The sequence below is a fragment of the Lethenteron reissneri genome, unplaced genomic scaffold (assembly GCF_015708825.2).
Source record: "Lethenteron reissneri isolate LAM-NWPU_2019-01 unplaced genomic scaffold, ASM1570882v1 scaffold_146, whole genome shotgun sequence".
In the NCBI taxonomy this organism is placed as follows: Eukaryota; Metazoa; Chordata; class Hyperoartia; order Petromyzontiformes; family Petromyzontidae; genus Lethenteron; species Lethenteron reissneri.
In genome coordinates, this window is record NW_026891179.1 from 76,116 (window position 1) to 94,081 (window position 17,966).

A 17,966-nucleotide genomic window follows, 5' to 3' on the forward strand; every position below is an offset into this window, starting at 1 on the left:
CATCTGGATCATGAACAGTGTTGAGGGCTCCCATCACACCATCGATGTTGTTGCAGGCTTCACGATCAACTTTCTTTAAAGAAGAATGGGACATGATCCTTTTGACGGTCACGGGACATAGAAACCCTAACAGCACCTGCCAGGAGATTCCACGAGTGCCGTCTGGAGCCCAACAGCTCCGCCTTACTCTTGGGTAGTTCCAAATCCCTGACAAGATCTTTCAGTTTACCTTGTGTTATGAGGTGTGGTTCAGAGGAGGATCGGAGAAAATTTGGGTCATGTGACCTTCATGGTTCAGGACCAGAAGTTTCATCCTCTTGCTCGTCTGACTCAAGTGAGAATGATTCTGGTGCATCAGGAACCGGCAGTCATTCTCCGTGGGGTACTGGACGTATAGCTGACAGAATGTTTGGGTAATGCACAGTCCACTTTTTCTTTTTTGACACACCTTTCCCAACCGGAGGCATCATGCAGCAGTAACAATTGCTGATATCATCTGTTGGCTCCCTCCAAATCATTGGCACTGCAAAAGGCATAGATTTCCTTTTCCTGTTCAACCACTAGCAAATATTTACTGCACAAGTGTTGCAGCATATGTGTGGGGCCCACATCTTGTCCTGATCTATAATTTTGCAGCCAAAATAAAGGTGATAGGCTTCTTAACCATAGAAGTTATATTGCACTTTTGTGATGCAAAAGTCACTTCACCACAAACATAGCAGAGGTTATCTATTTTGTTCACACAAGTACGAGGCATCTCTGCTTGCTTTGGCTAAACATAAATGTGTCCCTTTGCAAAATCAAATACTGACAAATAAGAGAGCACGACACTGAATGATGTCAAGAGCTGATATAGGGCAATTTGTTCAGCAGAGTGATGTAAGCCTAACTATTATTTGCACAATCCATTACTTCTAGGAATAACATGATGCAATTCATATAATGTATAATGCAATACCAGGTTCAGATTGCACCGTTCATTGTTTTGCTCAAAAAGCAAGTACTGTCCAAACCCAGTCATACAGTGAGGGAAAAAAAGTATTTGATCCCCTGCTGATTTTGTACGTTTGCCCACTGACAAAGAAATGATCAGTCTATAATTTTAATGGTAGGTTTATTTGAACAGTGAGAGACAGAATAACAACAACTAAATCCAGAAAAACGCATGTCAAAAATGTTTTAAATTGAGTTGCATTTTAATGAGGGAAATAAGTATTTGACCCCCTCTCAATCAGAAAGATTGCTGGCTCCCAGGTGTCTTTTATACAGGTAAGGAGCACACTCTTAAAGGGAGTGCTCCTAATCTCAGCTTGTTACCTGTATAAAAGACACCTGTTCACAGAAGAAATTAATCAATCAGATTCCAAACTCTCCACCATGGCCAAGACCAAAGAGCTCTTCAAGGATGTCAGGGACAGGATTGTAGACCTTCACAAGGCTGGAATGGGCTACCAGACCATCGCCAAGCAGCTTGGCGAGAAGGTGACAACAGTTGGTGCGATTATTCGCAAATGGAAGAAACACAAAATAACTGTCAATCTCCCTCGGCCTGGGGCTCCATGCAAGATCTCACATCGCGGAGTTGCAATGATCATGCAAACGGTGAGGAATCAGCCCAGAACTACACGGGAGGATCTTGTCAATGATCTCAAGGCAGCTGGGACCATAGTCACCAAGAAAACAGTTGGTAACACACTACGCCGTGAAGGACTTAAATCCTGCAGCGCCTGCAAGGTCCCCCTGCTCAAAAAAGCATATATACATGCCCGTCTCAAGTTTGCCAATGAACATCTGAATGATTCAGAGGAAAACTGGGTGAAAGTGTTGTGATCAGATGAGACCAAAATGGAGCTCTTTGGCATCAACTCAAATCGCCATGTTTGGAGGAGGAGGAATGCTGCCTATGACCCCAAGAACACCATCCCCACCATCAAACATGGAGGTGGAAACATTATGCTTTGGGGGTGTTTTTCTGCTAAGGGGACAGGACAACTTCACCGCATCAAAGGGATGATGGACGGGGCCATGTACCGTCAAATCTTGGGTGAGAACCTCCTTCCCTCAGCCAGGGCATTGAAAATGGGTCGTGGATGGGTATTCCAGCATGACAATGATCCAAAACACACGGCCAAGGCAACAAAGGAGTGGCTCAAGATGAAGCACATTAAGGTCCTGGAGTGGCCTAGCTAGTCTCCAGACCTTAATCCCATAGAAAATCTGTGGAGGTACCTGAAGGTTCGAGTTGCCAAACGTCAGCCTCGAAACCTTAATGACTTGGAGAAGATCTGCAAAGAGGAGTGGGACAAAATCCCTCCTGAGATGTGTGCAAACCTGGTGGCCAACTACAAGAAACGCCTGACCTCTGTGATTGCCAACAAGGGTTTTGGCACCAAGTACTAAGTCATGTTTTGCAGAGGGGTCATATACTTATTTCCCTCATTAAAATGCAAATCAATTTATAACATTTTGACATGCATTTTTCTGGATTTTTTTGTTGTTATTCTGTCTCTCACTGTTCAAATAAACATACCATTAAAATTATAGACTGATCATTTCTTTGTTAGTGGGCAAACGTACAAAATCAGCAGGGGATCAAATACTTTTTTCCCCCCACTGTAGATGTATTCATAGATCCGGTCAAAGATGTATTTTAATGATTTCTGGTTATAATTGAGATCCCTTCCCTTTATAACTCACTTATCCTCCGCCATTCCCAAGTCAAGGGTCGTCGATACTGACCCAGTAGCATATCGTGAACACTAGAGCCAATAAACAATTTTAAACATCATTTTCATTCTCAGTGACCCAGAATTAGTCAAGTTGGACTGCATTTATTTCAGAAGCATTTTGTCTGTAGACCAGTGTAATGTGCAAACACATAGAGACCGTACTTATAGAAGCTTCACTACAGAAATTCGCCCCGCACTCTCTCACTCGGGTCCCTTATATATCCTCTTTTCCTCCAATCACCTTTTCCAACGGTTATCAACCGTCCCTTGTTAATTATTTTTATCTTCCCGCCTCTTCCCTTTGCACCAGTCTGATTTGAATGCTCTGTTGCCTTCCAGTCAGATTGGTGTGTGGCGTCACCGACAAAGTCGGTTGTCAGTGGCTCTGCTACTTTTAAACTTGGCCTGTCCTGTGAAGTTAAGACTTCTGGAAGACTACACCACACACAGACATAGGGTAGGCCGCCAGGCCTAACCCTTACACAGGGATGGGTGGACATAGCCGAGGACGGCTCGTTTATTCCCCACAGGTGGGGGTAATGTCGTGATTGTCTCACATGATCCCTGGGACAGAGTAATGAAGAAGGCGGGAGCAAACACTCCATGCTCTGATTGGTTAGAGCATGGTGTATGCAAAATGGAAAAGAGATATAGGGTTGGGTGAGTGTCAGGTGGAATGGTTAGGCCAGGTGAGGGTAAGAGATGATTGGTGGAGACAGTGCAACAAGGGGCAGGGCCAGAAAGAGCTTAAAAGAGGGAGCAGGAGGTGGAGTTTGGGGTCTTGCGGGAGAAGGCGAGGATGAAGGTGTGGACCCATGCTGTGAAATAAAGACCTTACCTTGTGGATAAAGAAAAGGGCCAGGGTCTTATTTCACCAGTATAAGTCCCAAAAATGTAAGCTCCCCAATTCACACCTGCACATCGATTTGCCCTTCAATCCCAAATTTATCACCATTTGCTGCCACATATGTGCTGGTGACAGGCGTCAAGCGATAGGACAGTAACAAGTCGAATATCAATTTGGAAATAATAGTGGCCGACGCCCCAGTATCCATTAAAATTCGTACCTCTACTCTTCCCACTGAGCTCACCACGACCGAGATCCCTGGGGGCTGCCGCTACGACCAGCCAAGCCAACTTCTTTCACTCTTTGCCCGACTCGGGCCACTGATAGATAAGCGAGTCCCGACCCTCTCTCGGGAATTTCACGACCCCGTTATCCCCGACGCTCACCAATTTAGATGGTATATACTGGATGGCGATGGAGGTGGTGAGAGGCAAGGAGTTCCTAGGTGCATGAGATTAATTATCTAGCCGGGTGCCTAAGGTGTCGCGACATGTCTGATGTTGTTGAGCCGTGGCAGCCAATGATGAGGTGGATGCTCTTGGCGCTGATGGCAGTGGGCCGCTCCTTTATCTGTGTGCAATGTGTCCTTGACAGCTGCAGAAATGGCAGGTGATGGGTGAGCTCCGCCGTGGAGCCACTCTTGGCCCCCACCCTCGAGGTCGCTGCAGAGCCATTCTGCTGGGCCCTGTCCACCCGTGGACCACCACTGCTATTTCTTCTATGCACCCTCCCCTCCCCCAAACTGCAGTCGCGATGGGTGGGATCCTGCTGGTGGTAGATGTGCAGGCGCCACTCCCCAGGACCTCTTCTACTCGCGCCACCACTCGGGTCCGCCAGTTCAATTATTGTGCCCGTAGACACCGGGCTACCTACAAGGAGGTATGTGCTTCCTCCTGCGTTATGGGCAGAGCAACGCCCATCTCCTAAACCAGGGCCAGCATCCTCTCCATCACCAACGAATCTAGCACCGCTTCATCCAGCCGAGGGTAAGCCGCCTGCCCAAGTACCATCAGAGTGCTATGGTAGGTGAGGGGAGACTTTGCTTCCTCTCGCTTGCGATGTTGGAATTTCCTTTTTGCGTTGGATGGCGGGTCAAAGACTTCAGCCATCTCGCGGCAGGTTGCTTGCAGCGTAGCCCTTTGCTATGCGATATGGCATTGAAGATGGTGAGTGCTTCGTCGTTTAAGGCCATGGGTGGTGTCTTTATTGCATCCTCTTCCGTCTAGTTTAATGCCTGGAAAGTAGCCTCGAACCGCCTGGTGAAGGCTCCCCAGTCGCCTCCTACCATCGGCTGAGGTGGGACATCTTCAAGTGACCCCACTTCTGACACAAGTTGTAATTATGACATATTCGTAAAGTTGTTAGGAGCTTTTATTGGTCTTCAAGCATGAGCTTCGGTTCTTCAGGTATGAACTTCGTGTTTTCTCCAAGCATCCCTTCCTTTTGTGCTATCCATTTTTATATTCCTCGAGCCTCCTTTCTCGAATGTTTCCTCACCCTATCTCCCTCAGCCAATCCCATCCTCCCAATGGTTTTCAACCATTCTACTGTCAGTCAGCCTTCATTTTCTCACCATTTGCGTTTTTATCTTTCCTCAAATAATTTCAATTCTCTGTATCCAGCCAATCCCTTTCCAGGCCCCTCTGTACTTCCCCTTTCACCATCCAGCCAACGTGGTCTCTCCCAGATTAGGGGCACCAATCGGATGCCTTGTGCTGCTTCCTGACTGCCCATGTATGTACGCTCAGTGTACGCATCAACAAGTAGTCTGTTGTGTTTTGGTCTTTACACGTTTATACGTGGATGTTTTATATTACGCCGAGCACTGTACACTACAGGCGTGTCTCTCGCTTAATGGGACGTTCTTTATACGCAGGATTCACCCTAACGAGATCATTTGAATTCAGACCCCAGTTGTTATTAAAACGAGCAAAATGTTTGCTTAGTAATGTATAGTGTAGCATATAGTGTATAGGGTAGTATATAGTAGTGTAGTGTATAGAGTCATGTATAGTGTAGCATATACAGCAGTATACTGTGTAGCCTGGAAGGGAGTGCACGGTGAACCTTCAGCTGTTTGTTTACCAGCTGTGCTGCGTGCCCGCGTGTTTAGTCGTGTGGGGGAGGCGGTCTCATGGTGGCACTGGAATGGGTGGGTGGGTAGGGCAATGGCGCTCCATCTCGCATCCCTCCATTGTGACTATGAACCCAGCAACCCTGGTTCTATTCCAAGCCACGTCTAACATCAATGGCGAGTGATATTTGAATCAGCGGTCTTGCATGGAATCTGCTGAACCCTCCACCCACGATCATCATCTACCCTTCAAACAACATTAAATGCAAGGCACCTGCAAGCACTGGTGTTCTTCATGTGTGGGAAAGTGTTTTAAATTTGATGTTTCATTCCTTTATTCTAATATAATTTGTATTTCTCACATTAACCAAAAGTCTTTCAAGAGTATGAACATTTTGAGCCCACGTCGATCCTTTCACGAGTTTTCACTTATTGAGCAATTTTCGCGGAACGCATAAGCGAGAACACACCTGTACTGTAATGTACAGTGGAATGTATTAAGGTGAAGTGTAGTGTGGCATAAAGAATCGTGTAGTGTATGATCAATTTTGTAGTCTGTGCTGTAATTTCGTGCATATAAGTGTGGTGTGTAGGGCATTTTGTGGTCTGTAGTGCATTGTATGAGACGTCATTTGAAGGTGAACGCTGAGGTTGATGTGTGTAGGGGTGAGTAGAGGGTGGTGTGGCTGAAGGGAGTGTGAATCGGGGTGAGTCTGTTGAGGCAGAGGTGAGTGTGAGTAGGGGGTATGTGTGTGTAAATATCGCCACTAGGGAGACAAAGGCAGCCGGGCGTAGTGTTGGCCATCCACCTTCTCGTGTGCAGTGTCAGCCTTCATAGGTGCTCGCTAACAGCACGTTCCACAAAAGTCTGTTTATATCGAGAGCAGAGTGTATGAGGGGCTGGTATCTCCACCTGACACTAATTTATACCAATGACCTGTGAGCAGGACACTACTGCGAGTGGCCACGTGGAATGTCCAAATGCTCACTGTGGAGGAGGGGCTTACATTCCCTGTTTGGAGCTGGACTAGTACTACCTGGACCTCTATGCTATCCAGAAGGTCCAGTGGACTTGTCGCCATGAGGGGTGGACGGTCCTCAATTCGGCAGGAAACTGTCAAACAACAGGGAGTGGCACTTTAAGGAAAAAATGAAGGGGCAAGGCAGTGTGGAAGGCGAAGTCTGACGTCCTAGGCTATTGTGGGCTTGCCTTCCCATGAATAAGACACGGAATTGTGTTTGTGATGTCTTACATACCCATAGAAGATGTACATCAGTGGAGGGATGCAACCAAGGCTGATGAGTAAGATCCCTTTCTCGGACCTCCTCTCCCTGTTGTTGGCTAAAGTGGCCACTCGGGATAGCATTATCCTGTTGGGTGACTTTAATGCCGAGTTGGGTCATGACGTAGGCACCTGGGCTGGGCCAGATCAGCTCAATAACAACGGTAGGAGGCTGTTAGACAAATATGCAGCCCATGGGCTTGTGAGCACCAAAACGCTGTTCTGACATTGGAACATTCACACATCATGGATGTATGCCAGGTCCAATCAAAAACATCTGTTAGACGACATCATTACGTAACAGTGATGTGGGGCCATGACATTGACTCTCATCTGCCCCACTGACCATCGACTTGTAATCTGAAAATTCGCCAGCCATTTCTCCTCCACTGCCGTGGTGGGTATGCACATAGAACCTTACTCAAGCCCACAGTGGCCTGGTCTCGGATCGCTGTTGGCGAAAGTCCCAAGCGAGAATGTAATCATTGGTTGCAGCTGCAGTTGGCGACCCCCCTACCCCCATCACCAATCTCTACTCCCCTCCCCTATGCAACAGCAAATGCTTCCGAGGGCAAACACACGTTGGAAAGCGTCACAGAAACCACGTGTGTGCAAGTGTGTCTCCCTTGGTTAAAATCTTAATACGAGGGGGAATATATACGGGACTTTTTAGTTAGTATACAAAATGATGAATAAAGTAAGAATAGATTTTACCTTTTGTGGCGTTGAAACAGGTGTTAAGATGTGTTTGAACATTTGCTGTGTTTGAACATCTGCTGTGTTTGAACATCTTAACACAACTCCTATTATATTGCCAGAAAGGTTAAAACCTATTTTTATTTTTTGTTCACTAAGGGCACACTTTCCCACATGCCCAGCGACAGAGAAACATTCACCATAGTCAGTAAAGCATCATCTTATATCTGAACGAAGTGAAACCCCAAATTTTTATGAAGGTGCTTTTTAGTGCAGTCATTCTTTGGTGACTGCATTGAAAACCATCAACTTCCTCCACTTCAAGCGCCAGTTTATTCATGGACGCCTGAAACTTTTCCCCGAATCAGGTCCTCAATGGTGCAGTCAGTGTGTCTTGCCTCCGAGATTCCGAGGCACATCTATTATGTTGACATTGAGTGATTAATATCTGATTGGTTGAAGTTGGATCATGGGGGGGGGGGGTAGTGAGTTCGAATAATCCAGGCATCTACGGAGCAGGAGCTGTCCCCATGTTCATTGCGAGTCGCACTCCATGCAGGAGGAGCTGAGCTCGATGAAGCTGCGACTGAGCAAGAGAGAGGGGTCGGAGATCTCCTTGGTGAACGGCCTCGTGGACTCAACCAAGACTGTGGAGGTGAGGGATCACTGTATCATCTCATGGTCACACTCGGACAGATAACCCGTTGTCAATAAAGACTGTAATCCGATACATAATTGCAGCAGAAAGACTCAACAATATATGTCACCTGTAGTCTCTGGTATAAAGCCAGGACACAGAGTCTCCACAAATCGTGTAATGACTCTCGAGGAGTTGAGAGCGACTGTGATGTTCCACTGCTGCCACCGCAGGCAGCAGCAGAGCAGATCAAGTGGAGGCTGAGCAGCAGCTATGACAAGCTCCTGCACCTCCTCTCTGAGGACAAGGCCTCGGCGCTGAGGGCCGTGGACAAGGAGCGCGACCTCAAGCTCTCGGGGATCCGGCAGGAGATTGAAAAGAGCCGGGCAACTCTGGGCAACCTGAGGGAGGCACTGAGCAGAATCCGCAGCTTGGAGGAGACCGAAGACCCCGTGGAGTTTCTCGAGGTGCTGCCATGTGCGTGACGTGGCATGGCTATGGCCCAGTGTGCTCTGTCTGCTGCGTCTGGCAATACACAATCCCTGTCCTCTTTGGTGGCTGCTGGTCGGTAACGTTGTAGACCCTCGCTATGCACCCCAACAATTGGAGGGAAGGCCGATACCAATCAGCTGATACCCTCATGGCACTTGCAGCTGTCACAGTGGCCAATCATTTTTGGACCCCGTGCCCTTCCTAAACATCTGTGAAAAAGAGCGTTCTAGCGCAATGGATTCCGCTAGTATAAATAAATAAATATTCTGATTCTGATTCCTTATGGACCTTCATGGTGGTGGGCAGGCCCAGATAAAGTTGCGTGGTCGAGTCACAACGATGTTATCTAGCCTCTACATTCGGTTTAATACGTAGGCTTTCACAACCAATATTATTCATAATAAAGGTTCTTGGATTAGATCGCGTAAGTATAAATGGGTCAATCCTCCACCACCCGATACAGCCAATTAGTAAGGGATTTGTCATGTAAACAAAGGGCCAAATTGTTACTACTTCAGTGCACCGGTGTGTAGGAGAGTAAATTCACAACATTTATAATTTAAGTACGACGTTTCACTGATAATTACATCCAGCATCGGGCGATTTACCAGAATAGTGGCCAGAATAGTGGCAAATCGCCCGATGATTCTGGGTGTAATTACACGCGAAACGTCGTAATAAAATGGTATAAATGTTGTTGATTTACTCTCCCAACACACCAGTGGGCTAAAGTAGTAACTATTTGGCGCGTTGTATACGTGACAAATCCCTTACTAATTGGCTGTATCTGGTGGTGGAGGGTTGACACATTTATACTGAAGTGATCTACATTAATTTACATATTTTTCAACCACATAGTTCGAGAAGCTTTCCATGGCTGAACTAGAGGGTATTTCCATCTGGTACGGATACAATAAGATAATCAGTGCCCATGAGCGGTCAAGGGAAGACTCCTTTATGGTGAACCATGTTTATGCATGCTGATTTTCCTGGCAATTGTTGCTCACTCTGATAATTTGAAGAGTCTGCTGCTGCACCTGGAGTGTGTCACTTAGAGATCGGCCCCACAATAATTATTAACCTGCCTGCATATTTTTTTTGTCATCAAATACTCTCCTCCCTTCATTCCTCATGATCGATGGAGCAGTTGGGCAGAGAGTGGTGACATTTCTGTACCTGGACAGTGTCCTTATGACCAGATCCCTTTTGGCAGTGGAGGTCTTACTGAATCAGTCGAGTTGGCATTTTCTTTTCATCAGCTGTGTGACGCTGTGTGGAAGCTATCTGACCTATTGCTCAATATGAAGCTCAAAGTCTTGTCCGCCAAATGTATGTGGTTCCTTCACTATGCTTGTGAAACATTTAAACTGGCGTGCCTACAATCCCTCCTTGGTTTAACGAGGCTGGATTGTGTGAGGAGCTTGAACATCTAAAAAAAAATTAGATACGGAGTTCCTCCGGCAGACGAGGCTGCATTGGCTGGGTCGTGTAGCCTGCATACCCAGCTACTTCTTGGCCAAGCAGCTTCAATTTGGCCAGATAGAGCGGGGTAAATGGGTGTCATCGCCTAGAAAATAGATTAATTGACGTGGTACAGAAGGAAGTGGAGCTGAGTGGTCTTGCTGATGATTGGTACCAGTGGCGTTAGTATCAGCCTCTATTGAGGAGGTTTGTGAAGGATGCAACTGAGGAGTAGGAGGCAGTTGGCATTCAATAAAACGACGCTAACAACAACGAGCGGAGCGGCGGGCAGATACAATGCAGCAAGTTGGTACATTAGGCACCACAGATGGTGCATCTGCGAGTCATCTCAGTGAGGCAACCCATGGCACCTGGGTCCATCCAGTGACCTCCTGCCAAGGAGCCATCGACACTTCACGTGGCCTCAAAGTGCAACTGGCCTGGTACAAGTGCTGTGGGGACATCACCACCACTTAGTGGCGAAGAACAGTTGTTCAATCTTGATTTGAAGCTTTCGTGACTGCAGGAATCCATACTCTTTGGTTCTTTCGGTAAAGTCACATAGTAGAAAAAATAATAGATCAGGACGTTTCGGTCGCCACCCAAAAAGAAAGAACCATAGAGTATGACACTTGTTGTTTGCTGTAGGTGTGTTCACTTCTTGATGCTAGTTGCCTCTAACAGCCCCACACACTCAGTACTCAGTGTTTAAAGGGAATTTGCTACCACTCACACTGACACTTTGTATTGTGCATTGACTCTGCTGCATTTTGTCTGTATGTTGTCGTGTTTTAGGGCTGCACTCTACACTGGGCAAGGTAGGGATGCCCCATCGCACTCACGTTCAGCTCTCACAAATTCCATCGATGCTCATGAAGGACCCATGCATGGTTCTCTAGGCTGCCATTTCCCCTGTTCTGAGTCTCTCTCTGATTTCTCCACTACGCCTCCACCTCGCATAGCTTCACAAGTCTGGAATGCGAGCAGATGGAGCCAACTGGGCCCAGCGCGTTGCTGGAGTTTGAGACAACGGCTGCTCTGCAGGAGCAGATAGACGAGCGCCTGCTCTCGTTCAGAACCTCCACACTTCCGGATGCACCGCAACCCAAACCCACGACTCCTAGAGGAGGAATCGGGGCTCCAGCAGCTGTTCTTGTGCCCACGGTGCGGCGGAGGTCAGCTCCATGGGGAGTCGAATCAGTCAGAGCTTCTGGACTACCTGCAGTTGCTCGGCGCGGCCTCGACAGAGCGGAACTCATCAGTAGATGTGAGTCACGCTTCATGCAGCGAGGTTGAGGTACAGTGGGAAGCTGTTGCGGATAGCACTGTTGCTGTGGTTAAGATTGTAGCTGCTTTCATCGATGATGATGATGCTGTGTTGTTGTTGATGGAAGAACATACAAACTCCCCATAGTCACTCAATTGCATTCACTCATGCTCTCACACTAACTCACACTGTAAAACAGGAGAGAAAACACAAACTCCACTTACTCAATGACACACTCTGCCTCACACTTTGATGATGGTTATGGTGGAAGTGGTGATGGTGGTGGCGACTGGCAAAAACAACCCCCTACCTCCTTAATAGTGCTGGTCGGTAATGCTGTGGTGACTGAGGGCAATGCCATTGATGGGAGGCCGATCACAATTGGCTGTTCCCCTCATGACACTCGCAGCCACCACAGATGCCCACCGAGGGCTCTGGATGGGCCAGAGGGCCAGGTGACCCCTCCAAATCACCACAAAACCACAAATAACAGAGATTAAGCTAAGTTATAGATGGAGGCTCCTGGCCATACCTCCTGGCCAAACCTCAATTGTGTGAACCAGGAGACTAAACCCACACCCTCCAGACAGCAAGAAACATGGAGTGGCCCCATGGAATGTCCGAATGCTCACTACAGAGAAGAGGCTGCCATTCCTCTTTCAGGAACCGGACCGGTATCGCACCTCTGCATAATACAGAAGGCCGAGTGGACTGCTTCTGGCTCCAGTCACCATGAGGGGTGGACAGTCCTTCACTCGGGGGTGGAAACTGCCGAACAACAGGGAGGGGCGTTCCTACTGAACAAAAGAATGAACGGGGTGTGGGAGCGTGGAGGCATTGTGTGGAAGCTGTGAGTCCTAGGCTTACTGTGTGTACACCTCCGCATCAACTGAAGGTGAGAAATGGTGGCGGTGGTGGCTTACACCCCCACAGAAGATGAACATCAGTGGAGGGATGCAGGTATAGTGAGTTACTTCGGAACCACTATTCCGGAGGCAACAAAGTTTATTCTACATTACATAACAGTTACACACGGGACTACAGTACACCTGACTCTTACACTCGTTACATACGGGACTATAACACGCCTATCTCTTGCACACACGGGATAACTAGAACCGGGTCAGAGCAGCCAACGTGCTGTCTGACCCACGATGTCAGAGACGGAGATGAAGACGAAGACGTAGCACTTGGGTTCCACTTCACCTGCAGACAGCCCCGATATGCAATCAGGGCTCCCCTTTTAACCCTGCTTGGTGCGACCTGGCTCCACCCTTGGCCGTGCCCCCCTCTGGAACATTCTCGAAGGTTCCAGACGACCTTGCACGTGCCACCTGCCCGGCTCCGGCCTTAACCACGCCCCCTTCAGAAACTTTCCAGAAGGGCTACACTTCCCATGTCCTCTCAGTCACCTTTCCCCCCCACTCCTCACCCCGGCCCATCACGTCCTTCACCCGATGCCAGGGTGACTCGTCCTCACATGCCCCCCTCCACCAGCAGCCCTCACCACGCTCCCCCATGACCAAGTATGTGGCAATTACTCGCTGCGCTGGCGGAGTGGCTGCTATTCCCTATTCTGTCGGTAGGACTCATTTGCCTCTTTCTGCTCACACCCGGTACCACACCCCTAGTGACCCACTGTATGGTATTGCACGGTGTGCTAGACTCTGCACCCATATTTCCTTGTTTTACAGCACTTAGCGCTACGTGCCTTAGTGATCCATTTTACATCACTACACAGGCAAGACTGATGAGTCAGATGCCTTCTATGACCTCCTGCTTCAGGTGCTGGCTGAAGTGGCCCCTCGGGAAAGAGTCATCCCATTGGGTGACTAATTCCCGAGTGGTGATGTACGCACAATGTAGGTACAACATTTAAGGCCAGATCAGATCAATAAAAATGTCAAGAGGCTGCTAGACTTCTGTTCAGTTCATGGGCTTGTAATTACCAACAAGTTTTGGGAGCAGAGGTCTCAATCCAAATCAGCTGAGCGGCATTATCTTTTTTTTAGGTGCGTAATGCTGTTGTGTGGAAGCGACCTTGTCTGGCACTTCATACAAAGCTCCAGGTGTTCTCAGCCACAGTTATTTCCTCCCTTTATGTTTTAGAAATGTGACCCTCTCTAATGGAATATCTGCACCGGTTTGAAACATTCAGGCTGGCCTGCCTACATTCCATCCTTGGTTTCACCAGCCTGGTTTGTGTGATGAGCTCGCAGAGCCCTGAAAGATCTGGACACATTCCCATCAGTGACCTCGTTCAGCAGGCTGTATTTGTTGGGTCATGTAGCCTGCATGCCCAGCCACTGAGTCCCCAAGCAGCTGGAGAAGAAATGGATTGATGTGGTACAGGAGGATATGGAGCTGATTGGACTTGCTGAAGACAGGTATTAGTGGTGGAGGAGGCTCATGATGGACGCTATATTGTAGTTGAAGACAGTCACCCTCCAGCAGCATAGGGCAGAGGAGCGAATCTCACAACAATGAGCAGAACGCCAGGTGGATAAAATACAGTAAGCTGGAAAAGTAGAGGCATCGGTGGTGAATCTGCCAGTCATCTCGATCAGTCATCTCGGTCAGTCACCTCCTTCCAGCATCGAGACTTTCACACATCACGTGGCCTCAAAGTGCACCTAGCCTGGCACAAGCCCTGTGGTGACGTCACTGCCACGTCGTAGCGAATGGCAGTTGTTGTACGTTTTCCTGCATTCTGCAGAATGTGAGTGAGAGTGTTGCTGATGGTGCTGATGGTGTTGATGATGTTAAATTTGTTGATGGTGATAGTTATTTTGCTGATGGTGATGTTTCTGCCAATGGTAATGGTGATGTTGATGGTGGTAATGTTGGTCTCCCAGATGGATGTTCACCGACTTTTGACACGAACTCAGCCCATAACCTGCTCCAGATTTCCCCGGATCTCAGGATGGTGGAGGTGACCCGCGACCCCCAGCGCCACCCCAATCACCCCCTCCGGTTTGAGTTCTGTCCACAAGTTCTGTGCTGCGAGAGCTTCTCGTCGGGTCAGCACTACTGGGAGGTGGACCTTGGTAACAAGGGGCAGTGGTGTTGGATTGGAGCCGCGTACGGGACGATCCCACGGAAAGGAGACAATGCTGCATGCATCCTGGGAATGGGCGATGAGTCTTGGTGTTTAAAGAAAGATGGCACCCGCTTCTCAGTGAGTCACGGTGGAGTGGAGACCCCAGTAGAGGTGAGGGAGCCTCTCCGCAGAGTCGGGGTTCTTCTGCACTGGGAAGAGGGGCTCCTGGAGTTTTACCGAGCAGACTCAATGCAGTCCCTGCACGCAATTCATGACCGATTCATTCTGCCTCTCCATCCCGCGCTGGGGGTGGGGGGTGATTACATGAGGATAATGGATCTGAGCTGTGAATCCTGAGGGTAGAGAGCGACAGAAATCCAAGAAACAGAAGGGAAGTTAGAGGAGAGGGGTGGTGACGGTGGAGGGGTGAGGGGACGAATGGTGATGGTGGAGGGGAAGGGTGAGGGGTGAAGGTGGAGGTGAGCGTCGGATAGGGATGGTTTAATTTTATTTGTAAGTTGTTGGATGATTTGTTTGCCTATCCTGTACTTTGCATTGGTCATTGTTGTAACGTGCTTACCTATTAAAAGAGTTGTAAAGCTCATCGGATTAATCTAGTATAAATACATATTCTTATTCCGACTCCAATGGTGCAGACATTTGAATTATTTTAATAAAATGTGAGGAATCGGCCCAGTTGTGTGGTGTGATCCCTGCTTCAATTGGACTGTTTGGCGTTGTCACCAGTGCAAACCTAACCATATCCTGTATAACTTGTACTTCTGTATATGTGCACCAGAGGGCATCACGTCGCATTGTACTTTACAATCTGTAGTACTATAGGCAGCTGCAACCCAACACCTCTGCCCCGTGTTCCCGAGGTCCACTTTCCAGTAGTGCTGACCCGACAAGATGCTCTTGCAACACAGGGCGTCACATATCCTTGAATTGTACAACTTGTACAAGTGTATATGGGCACTATATGGGTGGGAAAAGTGATCCTCACCACCGACCAAGGGGAGGGGTGGGCGCTTGGCCAAGCCTTGCTGGAGTTCGTTAGGTTGTGGTGCGGCCTGTTCAGCACGTGGCCAGCCTGTCCTTGCCTGCACACACTACTTCTGAGACGTTTCCTCAATGTCTCCACAACGACCAGGAGCTGCTCTCCCAGCTCTCCTCGTTAAACCTCTTCACCAAGCCATTAAACTAGGGGTTGTAGGGTGTGTGTAAATATTTGTTAAATAGACAACAACCGCCCTATTTTTCTCACAAGCTCTGCAGTGAACTGTCTCTCTTTCACCCAATAGCTCCCATAGGACTTCTGTTCGTGAAAATATATTCATTAGAGCTTCTGCCACCTCCATTGTCCCTATGGATTTCAATATTTTCGCATCTGGATAACGTGTTGCGAAATCCACCATTGAAAGTGTGCTTATAATTCATATTTACCCAAGGGAGGCTTCGGCACCCAGCCTTAGCTATTGTCCATTGACAGGCATCACACGATTGGCAATATCAGAATTGACATCCGGCCAATAATGGTTTACGAACTTGTGTGCGTGCTACTTCCATATGACCAGCCATGAATGAGTCATGTGCCAACCTCATTACTTGTGTAGTGAGTCTGAGTCGCAGACGTTAGTCTTGGGAGCAACACGTTTTATTCAACTCTTAGCACAAAATACTCCAGGCTATTAACACAACACTCAGGTGGCGACTACCCAACTAACCACTCTACGGCGGAACCGGACACGGTTCCACTATCTCGGTCCGGACCACAAGCTGGGTCCCGGACCGTGTGGCTGGAGGCTTCTTCAAGCCTGACGTGGATCTTCTGCCTCTCCAACAGTTAGAACCCCGAGCCCCTCACAGCCCTCCCCCCCCCCCCCCTTATATCGGGTCGTTGCCCGAAGGCTCTTGAGAGTTATTTCCAGACCATGTGACCACCCATTGGCCCCCTCCACCGGTGCCCTCCCTCTAGTATCATCCGGTCACATGTCCCCAGGTCAACCAGAGTATCATGCCGCCAATGTACCCCTAGCTGGGTGACACTCTCTCGCTCTCTCCAGCGCTCGCTCAACGACCTGGAATCCCTTAAGCTGCCGCCCGAGTGCAGCGAGAAGCTAAAGCCCGTCAATGAGCGCGCCACCCTCTTTCGCTTCACCTCCAATGCTATGATCAATAGTGATCTCTTGCTCCGATGACACGTTGAGGGCGGTGCTTATCTCCAAAAACTCAAACACACGTGTGAAAAGCCGTGCATGACGAGTGCGGCAAGACGTTTCTCGCGCTCGGCCTACAAGTATTTTTTTTGCTTGTGTGTTAAACTGTGTACCCTTGATATTTTAAAAATTGCAGGTCTCCTGCTGTGTATCCTACTGCTGTCCATCCCGGCCATACAGTGAGGGAAAAAAGTATTTGATCCCCTGCTGATTTTGTACGTTTGCCCACTGATAAAGAAATGATCAGTCTATAATTTTTATGGTAGGTTTATTTGAACAGTGAGAGACAGAATAACAACAACAAAATCCAGAAAAACGCATGTCAAAAATGTTATAAATTGATTTGCATTTTAATGAGGGAAATAAGTATTTGACCCCTCTGCAAAACCCTTGTTGGCAATCACAGAGGTCAGACGTTTCTTGTAGTTGGCCACCAGGTTTGAAAACATTTCAGGAGGGATTTTGTCCCACTCCTCTTTGCAGATCTTCTCCAAGTCATTAAAGTTTCGAGGCTGACGTTTCGCAACTCGAACCTTCAGCTCCCTCCAACAGATTTTCTATGGGATTAAGGTCTGGAGACTGGCTAGGCCACTCCAGGACCTTAATGTGCTTCTTCTTGAGCCACTCCTTTGTTGCCTTGGCCGTGTGTTTTGTGTCATTGTCATGCTGTAATACCCATCCACGACCCATTTCCAATGCCTTGGCTGAGGGAAGGAGGTTCTCACCCAAGATTTGACGGTACATGGCCCTGTCCATCGTCCCTTTGATGCGGTGAAGTTGTCCTGTCACCTTAGCAGAAAAACACCCCCAAAGCATAATGTTTTCACCTCGATGTTTGACGGTGGGGATGGTGTTCTTGGGGTCATAGGCAGCATTCCTCCTCCTCCAAACACGGCGAGTTGAGTTGATGCCAAAGAGCTCCATTTTGGTCTCATCTGATCACAACACTTTCACCCAGTTGTCCTCTGAATCATTCAGATGTTCATTGGCAAACTTCAGACGGGCATGTATATGTGCTTTCTTGAACGGGGGGACCTTGCGGGCGCTGCAGGATTTCAGTCCTTCACGGCGTAGTGTGTTACCAACTGTTTTCTTGGTGACTATGGTCCCAGCTGCCTTGAGATAATTGACAAGATCCTCCCCTGTAGTTCTGGGCTGATTCCTCACCGTTCTCATGATCATTGCAACTCCACGAGGTGAGATCTTGCAGGGAGCTCCAGG

At 48.3% G+C, this 17,966-nt stretch overlaps 1 protein-coding gene across 2 annotated transcripts in view; it reads left to right on the forward strand.

Moving 5' to 3' along the window:
* LOC133362385 (E3 ubiquitin-protein ligase RNF135-like) overlaps positions 1-14,964 on the forward strand; it is a 32,367-nt gene extending 17,403 nt beyond the window's left edge. The window contains exons 3-7 of one of the 2 annotated variants that reach the window (XM_061581328.1): positions 8,189-8,284; positions 8,500-8,733; positions 11,015-11,037; positions 11,182-11,486; positions 14,342-14,964. In XM_061581328.1, the coding sequence (XP_061437312.1) occupies positions 8,189-8,284; positions 8,500-8,733; positions 11,015-11,037; positions 11,182-11,486; positions 14,342-14,883 (1,200 nt within the window). In that variant the 3' untranslated portion in view covers positions 14,884-14,964. The remainder of the gene's footprint in view (positions 1-8,188; positions 8,285-8,499; positions 8,734-11,014; positions 11,038-11,181; positions 11,487-14,341) is intronic. The other variant, XM_061581329.1, reaches the window with a different exon arrangement.
* Positions 14,965-17,966: the final 3,002 nt, after the last annotated feature.